We start from the raw sequence: 15,595 nt of genomic DNA, 5'->3' as shown, positions 1-15,595 counted from the left end.
TGAAAGCCTCTCAGCTAGTATGTAGCCCTGTAGCATCACTGGAGAGTTATATTGCATCCTTTCTTGTGTCCTGTTACTTCATCTGCCTTTATTACTGTATATCCATACATTCCCTTTGGGTCATTTAAATGTTCCAGAGTTTATGTTTGGTCTACATTAACAAGCGTGTGGCATGTAAGGTGATATTTTAGACTAAGCTCCAGTCATGTGCAAAAGTTAATATCCCCTTATTCTAAAATTGCAAAAAGAGAAAAACATGATATGAAACAGATATAATTCACATCAACATAATATTCAATACACAATTAGCTATTACTAAATAATTGAACATTGTTACTGTACTTGGTAGAGTAAAGTTTGCATCCCCTAAACCCAACATAATAACAATGCTAGTGCAAATGTTCTTTCATCATCATAAGAAAAATGGTCAAGAACTGTATATTAAAACATTTTAGTAAATAATATATTAGTGTAACAGTTTGCATTCCCTTGATAAAATTTGTAATTACTTAATTTCTGACGTACTAGCCAATTTGCATTAAATGCTAGGTTTTACTCTTTTTGTTATTTCAAAATAAGGGACACTAACTTTTGCACTTTTGCAAAGAGTAATTTACCAAACAACTAGCCCTTTTTACCTGCTTAATGCTGCGTGTTGATTACCCTGTTGCCGTAGTTTTTAAATTGTGCCAAATATGTCAAATTGTTGTTTCGTAATTTGTCATAGTGTTTTTAGTTACATGTAAGAGTAAATAACTGCTCTCTCAATAAAAACAAAAAAGTGTTATAGGATAAAATTTAATTTTCATTGCATCTTTATTTTATTTAATTCTAAACAATACTTACCATACCATGCTATCAGTAACCTATTCTAAAAAAATCAAAGATTTAAAAACAAGAAAAACATGAAAACTCAAATTAAAACCAACAAAGTTGCCTGTTTGGCACAACTTAACCACCTACTTGTATTCAACTACAGTGATATATCAACAGAGGTGGTAGAAGTACAAAATCCCAGTAGTCAGGTAAAAGTATAAGTAGGCTACTTGCCTAAAAAAAGTACGTCACCACTGAACCCTGAGTTTCACCTAGTGCGTGTTGCATACTTTTATTTCTGGATAATAGCATCTGCTACATAAATCTTGCAAGTAAATCTTTACTGAAGTTGAATACTTTATGAACAAAGTATAAGTATTATTAGAAATAAAGTTGTACTAATTATTCATAAATAAAAGCCAGATTTCTTTATTACATACAGGCTAACGCTAACTACTTTATGCACTACCAGGTTGCTAGTCGATAATAATACATCATTATTTATCAGATGATTATGATTTATAGCAGGAATCGAAATCCCCAAACCAACTTGGAATTATAAAACTATGAATAACTATATAAAAGCAGACTAATATTGAATGAAATTCCCAAGTAATGTAGAATTATTATTTTTTTTGAATAATGTACAGTGCAGGATCAAATGTAATTATGCTACTTTGCCCCTCCTCATGTCCCCTTATGACACATCGACGCATCTGTGCAGTTCACCTGTCCTTCCTCTGAGAATTGTGAACTCGTTGAACGCTGCTGCCATCTAGCGGCCCATCGTTTAAGTACAATAACAAAACCTTTCACTTCCGGGTCGTGAGTTCAAGTTGTCGTTATTTGCCGCAGTTAATCAACTCTGTAATCGTTTGTGTGTTAATTTCGGGATGTATCATCGGCCTGTGCTGAAGAACAGGCGCACTCTCCTCGAGAGAGCGGATAAGTTCATTTCTGATATTTATTTCACAGACTGCAACCTAAGGGGACGGTGAGTTTACGGCTGCGGTGACTCTGGGTGAACCGAATGATCGACACACTTAACCTGTTTCTAGTACTTGTGTTAGTTTGTCTTGACAGCAACCAAATTCATTTATATTGTATAAAATCATAGTAGTTTCAAGTCGTGGTGCTCACAGTGTTTATTGATGGATGATCAGCAGTTGGATCCCAATCTGGTAATAGTACTGATCTGGGTAATGCACAACGGGTTATTACATTTGAGTTTTTATTTTCTTTTTGTTGAGGTTCTAACGGTGGTATTGTACGTTTGTGATTTTGAATAAATCATGTCAGACGTGTTCATTTTCCTGTGTAGACTGTATGGCGACTCTTGCCCTCTGGACTCCCTCGCCTCCTTCTTGACCCCTGAACGGATCACGTTCACAGAAGCTTCCAAGCAGAACTTTGCACCTTATAAAGTTGGCGAAACCTTTGGACCAACGTATGCAGTATTGTCTGATTTCTAACCCCTTCAAGTCTGTTATTTATTCAGATACTGGCACTAACCCAAGCTTGACACTTATTAAAGGTGGTGGACTTGCTGGTTTAAAGTGACTCTGACAATCCCTGACTCCTGGAGAGGGAAGGAGGTTCATCTTCTGTGGGAAAGCGATGGAGAAGCAATGGTTTGGAGAGATGGACAGCCATTCCAGGTAATGTTCAAATTAAATTACCAAAACACCCCAATTAACACACGTTTAATGTACTGTAACGCGCTGTATGGACTCACAGGGCCTGACAAAAGAGGGTGAAAAGACAAGTTGCATCCTGTCTGACTGTATAAAAGATGAAGAGCCACACAGGTCAGTTAACTAAAACATGAGTTTCTGTAAACAGCTTACATTACTGAGCTTTTGAGCTACTTTCAGCTAAATGTTTACATTTTCTCTCATCCATTAGTGTCATCCTCTATGTAGAGACTGCCTGTAATGGGCTTTTTGGAGCTGGTCAAGGGTCCATGATTGCAGCTCCAGACCCCAACAGAAAGTTTTCTGTACAGAGAGCTGAGCTGGTGGTATTTAACCGTCATGTCAGGGAGCTGCTGACTGACTTTGAGATGCTTGTTGACATTGTAAAGGTACAGCCACAGTTGTGAATTCGCTGTGCATTAATGGAAATCTAGTAAGAGCAAACACCAGTTTTCATGCATTCTTTTGTCCTTCATAAACAGAACCTAGGAGAGGGGGAGCAACGAGGCTTCCAGGCACTCTTCACAGTCAATGAGATGGTGAATCTCTGTGACCCGTTTGATCCTAACACTTTCTCCAAAGCACACAGTCTGGCTAAGAACTTCTTTAGCCAGCGAAATGGAGAGAGCCAGCACACTGTCCATGCAATGGGACACTGCCACATAGACACAGGTCTCAGTTAACCACAGTACTGTTTTGTAGCTGACTCAAAAGTGTCTGTAAATCTGAGTATCCAAACCATTTGAATACCAAGAGCTGGCACTGACGATCAAGTCATTTTATCATGGCTGTTTCTGTTTATGTGATATTGAATGTTGTCAAACTCAGGGCTTGTTAATATCAAAAATGCATTCTTTCATTACAACTCCTAATCAAAAATCGTATTAATTTTTGCCTAATGAGTTAAAGTTTATAACTTTCTATCCACAGCATGGCTTTGGCCTTATGAAGAGACCATTCGCAAATGTGGTCGAAGTTGGGTGACCGTGATCCGTTTAATGGAGAAAAATGCAGATTTTGTGTTTACTTGTTCTCAGGTAATGGCACACAAACATCGTTTTACATGAGCCATAATGGTTCTACAAATCTGTGCATTACTCTTTATTTGTTCACTCTTTAACCAGGCCCAGCAGTTTCAGTGGGTAAAAACCTGGTACCCAGGACTCTTCTCCCAAATTCAGCACTATGTCCAAAAAGGCCAGTTCATTCCAGTAGGGGGAACGTGGGTGGAAATGGTAAACCTAGTGTTAAATCACATAATATGTACATTGTCGATGCTGCTCTTAATCTCAGGAGGTTAAGGTGAACTAATTTAACTTTTCTGTTAGGATGGCAATTTGCCTTCAGGTGAGTCCATGGTCCGACAGTTCCTGGAAGGCCAGCATTTCTTTAACAAAGAGTTTGGGATCCATTGTAAAGAGGTTAGATTTATTAAACATGTCTATATAATCTGAGCTAACATCTGTAGCATTAGTTATCAATCCACTTTTTCCTCATGTGAGCATAATATAACATATTTGTCTCTGTTCTTTAGTTCTGGCTTCCAGACACTTTTGGCTACTCTGCCCAACTTCCTCAGATAATGCAGGGATGTGGAATTTCCAACTTTTTGACACAGAAGCTGAGCTGGAATCTTGTCAACACCTTCCCTGTACGTAGATGGCACCATCTCACTTAAAGGGCAACCTCACCAAATTTCAACTTGCCCTCTATGGATTTAGTTTAGGGTGTAAATGTACCTACTTGCTTTTAAACTTCCCTCGGACTTCCCTAAATTAAAATATTTCTATTTATATTTTTATGTATATGAACTACCCAAATTAGCACCATAAGAAGCAAGTTCAGAATTGGTGAAGGTGTCCTTTAATGAAAGTGAAAACATTTAACCTTGATTATATTTGTCTTTACCAAAGCACCACACATTTTTCTGGGAAGGTCTGGACGGCTCCAAGGTTTTAACTCATTTCCCACCAGGAAATTCTTATGAAATGAAAGTCAAGATTGAAGACGTGAGTTTGGTTTAAAATACACATTGCACAGTTTACACACACACACGCACACACACACCTCACAAAGCTTGTATATTTTTTTCTCATAGCTAGTGAAAACTGTGAAGAATAACAAAGACAAAGGAAGAGCCAACCACAGTGCAGTGTTGTTTGGATTTGGTGATGGTGGAGGTGGACCCACACAGCTAATGCTAGACAGACTGCACCGGGTCCAAGACACAGATGGACTTCCCAAGTTAGTCATGCACTTAACTTACTAACATTTAATTATGTCCTTGTCAGTAACAATGAACCAGCACAAACTGTGATTCTGTGATTCAAAGGGGTGTGTCAACACATTGGAGTAGACCTCATTTATAAATACAGAAGGATATGAGTGATATTTACTGATGTCATCTGGTTTTGTTTTACGGTAGTAAGAGTCAGAATGAATAACTAAGGTGTAACCACAGATGTCCATTATCCGCTTCCTTTTACAATTTCTGTTTCCCAGAGTCCAGATGTCTAGCCCTGACCGGCTTTTCTCTCAGCTTTACGCTGACTCAGCTCTACTTTGCACGTGGACCGGAGAGCTCTTTCTGGAGCTCCACAATGGCACCTACACAACACAGGCACAGGTCACTTCATAAGGAGTCATATTGCTCATTCTATGATGAAATTGAACTTCATTCTACTGTATGTGATTGTCAAATTATTAGACCAGAAGATCATCAACTTTTAGCTCGTCCCTTCAGGGGTCGCCACACAGCATGTGTTTTTACACTGGATGTCCTTCCTGCCGCAACCCTCCCACTTTATCTGAGCTTGGGACCGACGCCAAGGTGGCCCTTGATGACTGAGCAGGGAAACACCTGGTGGGGTGGGATCTGAACCCGTGGCATTTTGCATCCCAACCCAGTGCTCTACCACTGAGCCACCAGGCCCCCATATTTCAAATTATTAGATAATTACTGTTTAAAAAGGAAAATTTCACCAGCATGTTATGTATTAAGGGGTTAAAACTGTGTTCTTGTATAAAGTGCAACTGTCTTCCAGCTTGTTTTGCTATTTCCAGATTAAACAAAGGAACCGCCAGTGTGAGATCCTCCTTCATGACATTGAGATTGCAAGCTGCTTGGCGCTGTGCCGAGAAAGGGTGTTTCAGTATCCTGTGGATAAACTGCAAGAGCTCTGGAGGTCCAGACAAACTTATTAATGTTTGATGATTCATATACCTAATTTTGCCTCTGTTGTTACTAAAATAGGTTAATTGGTTGTTGTTTTTTTTAAGGCTGCTTCTGTTGAACCAGTTTCATGATGTAATCCCCGGCAGTTGTATAGAGATGGTTGTGGAAGATGCACTCGGGTATTATGAAGGTACAGTTTTTATTTCATATTAACAAAAGCTGTCCATTAGAATGAGCCATGTTGATGTATAGTTTTTTAAAAATAAGAGTCACTTTACTCTTTGTCCCAGATATCCATAGGCATGGTGCCATTCTGCTGCATAGTGCATGTGAGGCTCTGGGGCCAAAAGGAGATGCTGCTGGTGTGTTTAACTCTTTGTCATGGGAGCGCCATGAGGTCATCGAGAATCAAGACGGAGATGGCAAATCTAGTCTTGGTATGTCTATTACATACAATATTTATGCTGTTGCCTCCCAAACTACAACATCAAATCTGATGCTCTGTTGTTATTTATGGCACTACAGCTCTGGTAACAGTTCCCAGCATTGGTTTATCGCCCATCAAAAACGCACAACCTGTGACTCCAGTATCTGTCACTGTTCAGGTGCATACTACGTAGAAAGCACATTCAATTAAATTAGCCCTGTTGTTATTGAATTAGGAATAATTTAGCTGTTGTGTAACATCACAGGCTGATGGTACTGTCCTCATGGAGAATGGGATTTTACGGACTGTCATCAACAAAGATGGCACTTTGGCATCACTGCGTTTGATTAATGCAAACAGGTAGTATAAGAACATTTGCAGTACACCCGTGTATTGTCTACAGCAGTTTGAGTTTTAAGAATTGCTCTGTCTGTCGTGTTGTTGGTTTCAGAGAAGCCATCTCCAACAGCTCTAATGGGAACCAGTTTGTCATATTTGATGATGTTCCCCTATATTGGGATGCTTGGGATGTAATGGACTACCATCTTCAGACAAGGTTTCCGTGATTACTGTTACATTCGCCACATTGAAACACATCACAGTATTTGTTAGAACTTCAGATCCAAATTAAACAAATAACCGTATAGGAAGCTGGTGCAGGAGGTGGTGCAGCCAGTTTGTGTGGTGTCCGGGGACGGGCTCCGCGGCAGTGTCAGCTTCAGCCTCAGAATCAGCGATAAGAGCAGTATCACACAGAAGATTGTCATGGACGCCATGTGTCCTTACATCAAGTTTAACACAGAGGTACATTCTCTATGTTGTTCCACATTTGATCTGTCTAAAGTTCAGGAGTTTAAAGCTAGCATTTAGACCCATTTACGCTTTAAGCATTTTACGGCTCGTTACATATTCTCTGGCTTACCAAATAACAAAAGGCATGATAACTGATCAAAAGAAGAAATGACTATAAGTACGTATTTTCCAAGTTCAGGTGAAATGGGAAGAGTCACATAAGTTTCTTAAAGTTGAATTCCCTGTGCAAGTGCACAGCCCCAATGCTACATATGAGATCCAGTTTGGCCATCTGCAGAGACCCACGCACAGGAACACTTCATGGGACTGGGCCAGATTTGAGGTGAATTCAAATGTTCGTCTTAATGTAACCTAATGTAATTTTGGGGGGCCTGTAGGTGTGAATTATACAGCAACAGATATCAGTGATGGTATATCAAATGTATTCTTAAACTTTTTTCCACTATGGTTTACTCTTCAGGTTTGGGGTCACAAATGGGCCGATTTGTCAGAGCACAACTTTGGAGTTGCACTGTTGAATGACTGCAAATATGGTTATTCAGTCTACAAAAATACCATGACCTTGTCCCTGTAAGGTTTCTCTTTGTTCATAAACAGGAATTCTGTAAATAGTACACTTGAGTTGCATCCAATGTAGCATGTAACATTAATTGTTTTGTCTCAGACTGAGAGCACCTAAGGCCCCAGATGCAAATGCTGACATGGGGACGCATCACTTCACATATGCAATCATGCCACACACAGGTAAGCCGCTTGGGTTTCTGATGTCTTTTGTACAGAGAAAATATCTTATTTAAAACCACAGTAGTGGTTATTATAACTGATTAAAAGCAAACGTAATATTGTTTCTCGTGTATAGGATCCTTCCAGGATGCGTCTGTCATCCAGTGTGCCTACAACCTCAACTTCCCTCTCAGGTTAATCCAGTGCGCTCCTGACACTCTGCCCTGGAGTGCCTTTTCCATCAACACGGAGGCAGTCATCCTTGAGACCATTAAACAGGTACGTCATTAAATTATTTTTTTGGCCTATCTTGGCTTAAATCCACTCAGATCATAAATGGCTCTTCGCTCTGTCATAACAGGCCAAAGACAGGGAGGGGGCACTTGTAGTCCGACTCTATGAGTCACATGGAAGCAGTGTAACTACAACCCTTTGCATCAGCCTTCCAATAAAAGAGGCGTGGTAGTGAGTATTTCTGTTTTTAAATTGGGATTATTACTTGAGTTTTGTACTGTCTAATAAAAAATAACAATAAAATATTTTCTTCCCCACCAGTTGTGACCTCCTGGAGAAGCAAGACACCACTCAGCCAGCCACCACTTCAGAGGGAATTACTCTGAACTTCAGCCCCTTTCAAATTGTTACACTTCTCCTCATTTTGTGACATGTTCCAAATTTCAGCTTGACAACATTTAAAGACCCATTTCTGTGTAATAGAGAAAATGTAATGTTAAATGTAATGCAAATCAAGTATTGAGATGAAGTGTGACATTAGCCAATTAGCCAGGGCAGTAAAATCTCAAGAACTTAAACTGTGCTGCTCTATTGATAGTCCATTCATAGATTATAAAACTGGTTGTTAATGAACACCTCATTGGTATTCATTTTCAACTTTTGAATAAATCAGCAAACACTTGCAGAACTTTTGTATGAACATGTTTTATTAAAAAATTTAATAGTAAAAAAAAAAAACACTCCCTTTTTTTTTTTTTGCTGTTATTTGGCAAATCTCCTGCTACGCCTCAGCGAACCTGTGATGAAGGATGTTTGAGTGAAATTCTTTCAGAAACCTCCCCACTAAAGGATATGTTTTATTTTGAGAAGATATTGTGAGCTTACCTGTAGTTGGCTCTGCCTTACTGCTTTTCCTCCTACGTGGTGTGCTCACTTCCTGAGTTCTTTCAGTTTTTCTCCTCCTTGATCCGGCTTCCCTCTGACGTTCATCCTTTGCTTTCTTTGGCGTTTCCTTTTTAGTCATCCGTTTTTTTATTGTGCTTTCAGAGCGATTCCTGCCCTTCTTATGAAGTCAAAGTGGTGTTAACAGTTAAATCAACAAGAGGTCGTTACTGGCCAAGCAAATCAGTGAGTTGTTACCTTTTTCTTGTATGTATGATCTTGGTCATCTTTCTTTATTCTCTTTTTCACCCTGGGTGACTTTGAATCTACAATGAGCAAAATAAATACACTTTTTAAAAAAAAGGACCAGCTCAAGTCAGATGCATGCAAGTACTAACTGATGTGATCAGTTTCACACACCTTTAGGCAACAAGGGGCCTGGATCTCCCTGGAATGAAAACAGATTTTTTTAAATAAATGTGAAATATAAAATCCTGCTTCATAGATTAAATTACAACTTGAACTCACTTTGAACCATATAGTTCTACCATTGTGGTCCTGGACAGATTTCATGCCATCCACAGAGTAACACTGGAGCCAAGCCACAAAGCCAGAGTAATCCGCATCTGCAGGATTGTAGCCTTTTCCGCCTGAGTCACAATATGTGTCAAAACTCAGAAGGCATTTCACAGGAAAAAAAAACATTCTTGTATTTTCTTTGAAAATCTTTACTCAACGATGTGCACTTAAAATGAAAACCAACAGACTTTTGATTAGAGATTCACAGCAGACCGGATGGTAAACACACGATCACCCACCTAGGTTGACCACCTCCAGTGGAACTGTATGACACATTCTTAACAGGTCACTCGCCTCCCCCTTCACCCCCTTTTCCTGAGCTTTTTCTGAGTTCTTTTTGAAAGAAGAAAGGTGGTGTTAGAAAATGTAGTTGGTGGTAAAGCCTTTGATGATCTGGGAAATGAAGGATGTCTTTGTTTGGGCTCTTTCACCTTTTTGCCTGTAATATGTTTATATACAGGCTTCTCATTTTCACACACATCTTCTGACTCAACGCCTTCCAGTACAGTCCTCGCAGGCACAAAGGGGGGGATGTTCAGCCTAAACAAAGATACAGCTTTACGCCCCATTCTTTTACGAAAACAAAAAGTGTCTTGTGTCTTTAGTGTGTCCAAATTATTCCTTCCGTAGGAAGTAAGAAACTAAAAGTTGAAAGAAGCCATTCATATTATATCTGAGAGAAGTGGCCTTTTAAACTGGAATCTCATAGCAACAGCCTTTTACAGAGATATCATGTCTAAAGTCTGACCTTGATTCTTTAACCTTCACAAAAACAAGCAACTACCATCTGGCAACATAATATACCCCTGCACAATTAAAATTAGAGCAAATCTATGCAATATCTGCTGTAAATAAATAAAGTTTGTAATGATAATAGGGATGCATTCGTCCAACTGAATTAATAAATATAATAACGAATTTTATGACAAGGACAGGGAAACATTCAAACAAAATATTAATTAGCACCTACTTTTAGAAATGGTTGAGACTTTTCCCCCCCTTAAAAATGGCACATATTCTCCAATCTGTAAATTAGCTGCTTTTCTTTGTGTTTGATTGCCAACGAAATGTTTTAGGCTTTTAGACTACGTTTAAAAAAAACAAGTAAAATGAAAAACAATTGTTTTGGTTATATTTTGAGATTTGTGGAACTAAACATTCTGATGAGATACTGCAGATTAGTTGATAAATAAAATAAACTGAAATAACTGTTAGTAGCTGATACCTGATCCACTTAATAAAATGAGAATTCATCACTAATATCAAACTGTCTACAGCACCGTATCTTAAAAATATTTCTGCATAATGAGTGACTTTTATCACCTGTAAAGGATTTCAGCCCTCAGGTAGTTCCCAATACCATTGAAGTACTTTTGATTGAGCAGGACTTCACAGATGGGTCGATCAAAGACACGGTCAGACAGGTGTGACACAACATTCTCCCTGCAAAACAATTAATTGGCAAGTGTGACACCAATGTTTTGATTAAGCAGGTGACAGAAATTACATCCACATTACTAACCTGAAGCTTTTGTACTCGAACATGACACAGGGCCCTCTTTCAGGCTGCCAGGTCCCATTGGGGTGCCAGCTGCCAAACCTGCGTGTATCCACAAAGCTCAGCACTCTGCAAGGCTTCTCTGTGGTATAAAAACGCAAATGGGCATGTTTGGGAATCTCATCCTCATTAGTAAAGGAGAAATAACCTGACATCCCAAAGCGAAAGAAAATTTCCATGGGTTGGTCTGCTTGTCCTGTGTTCACTGTCTTTTTAGGATCATCACTCTTGATTGGCGTCAGCGTCAGCTTTACTTCCTTCCCTCTCGAGGTGGCCGTGATGCGATAGGCCTTGCAGGTGAATGGCACATCAGGACACTTGCTGACCTCAGATTTTCTGATTTGTCCAGTGAACACTACTCCATCGCATACTTTGTTTACATAAAGGCTGGCCAGGTGGAGCTCTGGGCCCTCAGGCATTTTTCGAGGGTGGAACAAATGAACTGGCTGCTGAACAAATTGGACCCGCAAAAAATCACATTAGTTTAAAACAGCAATTATGCCTAAGTTGGGTAATAACATGTAATATATATAATTGAACAGATAACCAAATACATCAACTATTGAAAAGCCAAGTAATTAATACAATAATACAGATTTTGATTCAGGTTTGTGACCTTTGTACTTTTAAAACACTGGCTTGGGCTTGGAATCGTGGCCCCTGCGAAGCCTCAGAAGCTTGGTGCACAGCCCAACACGTCACACGCACCTGGACCGGCACCGCAATGTTTAGAGACTTTGCAACTGCACACATCCACCCACGCCACAGATTATACAATGTACAGACAAACATGTTGGGTAACAGAACTTCTGTTTTTGCTCCATCCACAAGTAGAGGGACAAAGTTCCCGTGCACACAAGTAAAATAGGTGTTTGCAGAGGAATCATTTCAAAACACAGAGGGTTCAAACAACTTACCCAAACAGGAAATAGACTTTTCCGTTAAAAAACTGGTAACAATTTCAGGTGTCAAGTGCAATTGCACGACCTACGGACTAGAGAAGTTTTCTCTAGTTTCTGCAGGGCTGCTAATGAACAGGTATAGCTTTAACCAAGGAATTTCACAACATGCCCGTTAAAAAAAGAAGTTGTATAACGTCACCATCACATATCGCGAGATCTGATTCTTTCGAGTTTGTTACTGATAGTTGAACGTTTCTTCTGCTTTGTCGGGTCTGAGTGGATTTTCATCACGTTACCTTATATTTAGTTGAACTCATGGATGTATGACGACAGATTACATTACGTCCATGATCCAACAACAGCGCAAAAATACCGCAAAACACATTAGAGAAACGATTCACCCGGTGCATGATGGGAAATGTGTGCGTTGCTAAAAATGTTTTGTTTTTACATTTTATTTAGGGTAAAAGAAATTATCTTTATCATTCAAATGGCATCCATTTTTTAATTAATATACAAGATTGTGCAAGAAAAAAAACAAAAAAAAAAACAAAACAAAGCCAACAAAACAAAACAGTCTAATCAGTAATAAATCACTACTAGAAACAAAGAACTCAGTATCAGTCCAAGTAGGCAATGAGCCTTTCCCACTGTATGGCATTGAGGTCTCTCTATTGTCCATTCTTTATTATAGGGCATTCATCATAGCCTGGGCTTGTTTAAGCTCTGTGTAAACACAAACAGAAAAAGAATTAGCACAGTGTAATTCTGGCTGTAAGAACCACTTTGAAAAAAAACAAAACAGTGATTTGATGCAGAGCTGACCTGCAAGCAAGACTCTGAACTTGTCAGCGGAAATAGACACCACAGTTGTCTCCTTGGAGCTCGATTCTGCTCTTTGTGCCTGCAGTTTAAGCTGAATAATTGGTTCATTCACCTCCGTCAGCTCACTGGAGCTCAGAGTGTAATCAACACGCCAGGAGACAGCCTCGAGACGGCCCACTGAAATTCATTACACAGTAGAACAAATGGCACTCCTAAATCAGTCTCACCTAAGAAAGCAATAATCATCAGTAATTTTTGAGTCAGACATACTTACATCTGAGACTTGTCTCTCTTAGTTTTTCTTGCAGTGCAGAATGCTTGTCTTCATATGATTTGCACAGCCCTGTTGTGTGTTCTAAAACAATAGTTCAGTGTAATTAACAGCAAAGTCAATATCTATTTGAAATGCACAATCACACAACACATTATCAGCAGAAATCCAAAGACTGTACAAAAAAATCAAACACTCATGTGCCAAAAAGCACATAAGTGTTTGATAAATGTTTATCAATTAAAGTAGATATTTCTGACATCTGACCAAAGTCACACTGCGCCACACCACCAACCCCAGCAGTCAGCAATGTCCCCTTCAAGTCCCAGCTGAGGAAAGGCTGTATCACATATGAGTTACACAATAGGCAATTATACAGTGGAATAAGCTATAACAATAACACAATATGCTATTATTTGGGACCTGTGTGTTCCAGTAAAAGAGATTGATTGTGATTATTTATATCCTGTGACGTATGGTCTTTTTTCATTTCTTTTTATTTGTTCTTATGGCTCATATTCTGGGGACAGTTTCAAAATGTGCAAATCTGGCAAATACACATCTCCATATTGAGGACTCCTTGGTCAACTTGTTTTAGATGACTGTGTACTATAGTACAATATAGTACAGTGAACTATAGTTAAACTAGTACATAAAGAAACTGGACTGTATATGTTTTCCAGCCTCTGTTCTGCTAAATAGTCTATGCATGTGTGACCACACATTATGCCAAATCATTTTTTAATGAACCATGTAGAACTTCAGTAGACTAACCTTTAGGAAGACCGAGCTGCTGCAGCTCACTGGACAGAGATTCACTGTCAACATCATGCTTTGCTGCACTGGAGAAAATGAAGCCAAGCACTGCCACGCTAGCTTTGATGTCTCCACTCTCTGCAAAATGGAGTAATGTCATTGATTAATGCAACATATTAAGCAAACTAACAATGCAAGTATGCTAGTGTTACAGGCTTGTCTGTAAAAAAAAAAGAAAAAAAAGTCAGATTTAAAGGTGAAACTGTATCAGGAGAAAAGGAATTTTAAAAAAGGTCATTTACACAAGCACTTTACTACAATTCCGAGTTACTTTGCTGATTATGACCAAATGATCAAATTTGAAAACATACTGAATTGTTATGTAGTGTAGTAAAATGCTTCTAACACATGAAAGCATCAGTAAAAACAGTCCAATAATAATAATAATAATAATAATAATAATAATAATAATAATAATAATAATAATAATACATCTTGCTTTTTTTTCTTAATGTGTACTTTAGACTTATGGCTTTTATAAAATTACATTTGCTGAAAATGGAATTACTATTTTTCATACTATGACATCACTACTTAGGGATGAAAAGAAATATAAAGTAAGCTTTATCCAATACATATAACTAGATTAGTAATATTTAGGAAAAGTGTATGATTTCTATCACAAACCTCTGCCACATAGAAATTAAACAAGAGCAATACAGATACTTTAGTTTCTTGTGGGGATAAGGGGACAGGAAAGTAAAAAAAAAGCTTAAAATACATTTATTCTGATTTTAAATTTAGTACAAATCCAAATATTTGTTGCATCAGTAGAAGGGGGACCTACCAAACTTTGCATCAGCAGTTAGCTTTGTAATCTTGTCATACTAAAACAAAAAAGAAGACAGCAATGTTCAGTGTGGGTAAGATGTGTATATGAACATAGGTTAAATACACTATGTGGAACTTTATGATTGGGGCTTACATCTATGCCTTCCCCAAGCAAATCCTTCAGCACTTGAACACACAGTAGTTTCATCTTGACACTGGACTGTCACATTCACGAAGCAGATGACACGTATCATTATTTTTTTTTTTAATGGCAACGTAAAACATAATAATATTTTGTTGTTTGTGTGTAACTCTGTATTATTACTTACAATCTTCGCCAACGTGCTAATTTCGGCAAGCACCCAATCTGGGCAGTCCAAATCTCCACAGAAACGGAACCGCTACAACAGACAACATACTGATACTAGTAGAATATCGTACTATACATTAACAGAGGTAACTACCTAAAAAACCACGCTAGCATTCAGCTTAGTTTTCATTATCGAAGGTTACTAGCTTAGGATGCTAGCTATACCTAAAAGCCGGAATAAACAGCTACAGTGTTACGATAAAATTATACAAGAAATATATAAATCATGCAACTAAAAAGACATCTAAGTAGGCTGACTTCTATATAAGGAAACTAGTGTTAAATAAGGAAAATATTAAACCTGTTTACCATGACAGTCAGCTGAGTTTATGCAGAAGACTAACAGGAAGAACTTTGTACTTCTTCTCATTTGATTGGACGATGTCCCAGTAGGGCGGGTCGATTCTTCATTCATTCGGAAGTTAAGGTCCTGATGTTAGAAGGCACCTTCATTACCCTTCTATTACTTTGAGTCCACGACTTTTCCCAATTTTGTGAGAGTTGCTTATGTACATGATTGTGAAGTGATGCTATATTTGCTATATGCTATATGCTATATAGATAAATTGTGTTTGAGGTGTGTGGGATACTAGCTGTAAAAAATGGTTAATTATGATGGAGTTTCATATGTTCTGCTTTTGTGACTGCTGCTGACAGTTTCTTTACAAATATCATTTAAATTGATAAGGTTTTATGTTATTGGAGTTTGATAATTGTTCAAAATTACTGTAGATTTCAT

The 15,595-nt window shown here is 38.4% G+C and overlaps 3 protein-coding genes across 3 annotated transcripts; 1 reads left to right on the top strand and 2 right to left on the bottom strand.

Annotated features, from left to right (window-relative positions):
- Window positions 1-1,637: 1,637 nt before the first annotated feature.
- Window positions 1,638-8,961, top strand: man2c1 (mannosidase, alpha, class 2C, member 1). Its single transcript, XM_067503060.1, has 26 exons — window positions 1,638-1,810; window positions 2,138-2,263; window positions 2,351-2,474; window positions 2,554-2,624; window positions 2,722-2,899; window positions 2,993-3,182; window positions 3,441-3,547; window positions 3,635-3,745; window positions 3,839-3,931; window positions 4,045-4,161; window positions 4,424-4,519; window positions 4,609-4,754; window positions 5,013-5,136; window positions 5,574-5,695; window positions 5,790-5,875; window positions 5,976-6,122; window positions 6,211-6,290; window positions 6,378-6,472; window positions 6,564-6,668; window positions 6,760-6,916; window positions 7,104-7,247; window positions 7,386-7,495; window positions 7,590-7,669; window positions 7,785-7,927; window positions 8,010-8,113; window positions 8,204-8,961. Exons 1-26 carry the CDS (start codon window positions 1,710-1,712, stop codon window positions 8,310-8,312), a joined length of 3,066 nt encoding a protein of 1,021 aa, XP_067359161.1. The 5' UTR covers window positions 1,638-1,709; the 3' UTR covers window positions 8,313-8,961.
- Window positions 8,568-12,111, bottom strand: neil1 (nei-like DNA glycosylase 1). The gene is given in 10 exon segments (XM_067503067.1): window positions 8,568-8,679; window positions 8,768-8,945; window positions 9,023-9,090; window positions 9,185-9,218; window positions 9,221-9,414; window positions 9,583-9,676; window positions 9,775-9,883; window positions 10,667-10,786; window positions 10,866-11,350; window positions 11,819-12,111. Coding segments are annotated over 9 exon segments (1,287 nt in total). The 5' UTR covers window positions 11,321-11,350; window positions 11,819-12,111; the 3' UTR covers window positions 8,568-8,644.
- Window positions 12,112-12,294: 183 nt separating this feature from the next.
- On the bottom strand, window positions 12,295-15,251 carry commd4 (COMM domain containing 4). Its single transcript, XM_067503071.1, has 8 exons — window positions 15,166-15,251; window positions 14,816-14,887; window positions 14,641-14,706; window positions 14,503-14,542; window positions 13,674-13,793; window positions 12,903-12,983; window positions 12,629-12,805; window positions 12,295-12,529 (listed from the first exon to the last, which is right to left on the bottom strand). Exons 1-8 carry the CDS (start codon window positions 15,166-15,168, stop codon window positions 12,492-12,494), a joined length of 597 nt encoding a protein of 198 aa, XP_067359172.1. The 5' UTR covers window positions 15,169-15,251; the 3' UTR covers window positions 12,295-12,491.
- Between the last annotated feature and the right edge of the window lie 344 nt (window positions 15,252-15,595).

This window comes from Channa argus, chromosome 4 (genome assembly GCF_033026475.1).
Source record: "Channa argus isolate prfri chromosome 4, Channa argus male v1.0, whole genome shotgun sequence".
Taxonomy (NCBI): domain Eukaryota; kingdom Metazoa; phylum Chordata; class Actinopteri; order Anabantiformes; family Channidae; genus Channa; species Channa argus.
This window is presented reverse-complemented; position numbering and strand designations above follow the sequence as displayed.

Coding starts and splice junctions, on each gene's coding strand:
- commd4 (XM_067503071.1), bottom strand. Junction 13,794..14,502: donor AACTGCTGATGCAAAGTTTG/GTAGGTCCCCCT, acceptor TCCATTTTGCAG/AGAGTGGAGACATCAAAGCT. Junction 12,530..12,628: donor GTTCAGAGTCTTGCTTGCAG/GTCAGCTCTGCA, acceptor GTGTTTACACAG/AGCTTAAACAAGCCCAGGCT.
- man2c1 (XM_067503060.1), top strand. CDS start 1,710: ATGTATCATCGGCCTGTGCTGAAGAACAGGCGCACTCTCCTCGAGAGA. Junction 4,520..4,608: donor TGAAAGTCAAGATTGAAGAC/GTGAGTTTGGTT, acceptor TTTTTCTCATAG/CTAGTGAAAACTGTGAAGAA. Junction 5,696..5,789: donor AAACTGCAAGAGCTCTGGAG/GTCCAGACAAAC, acceptor GTTTTTTTTAAG/GCTGCTTCTGTTGAACCAGT.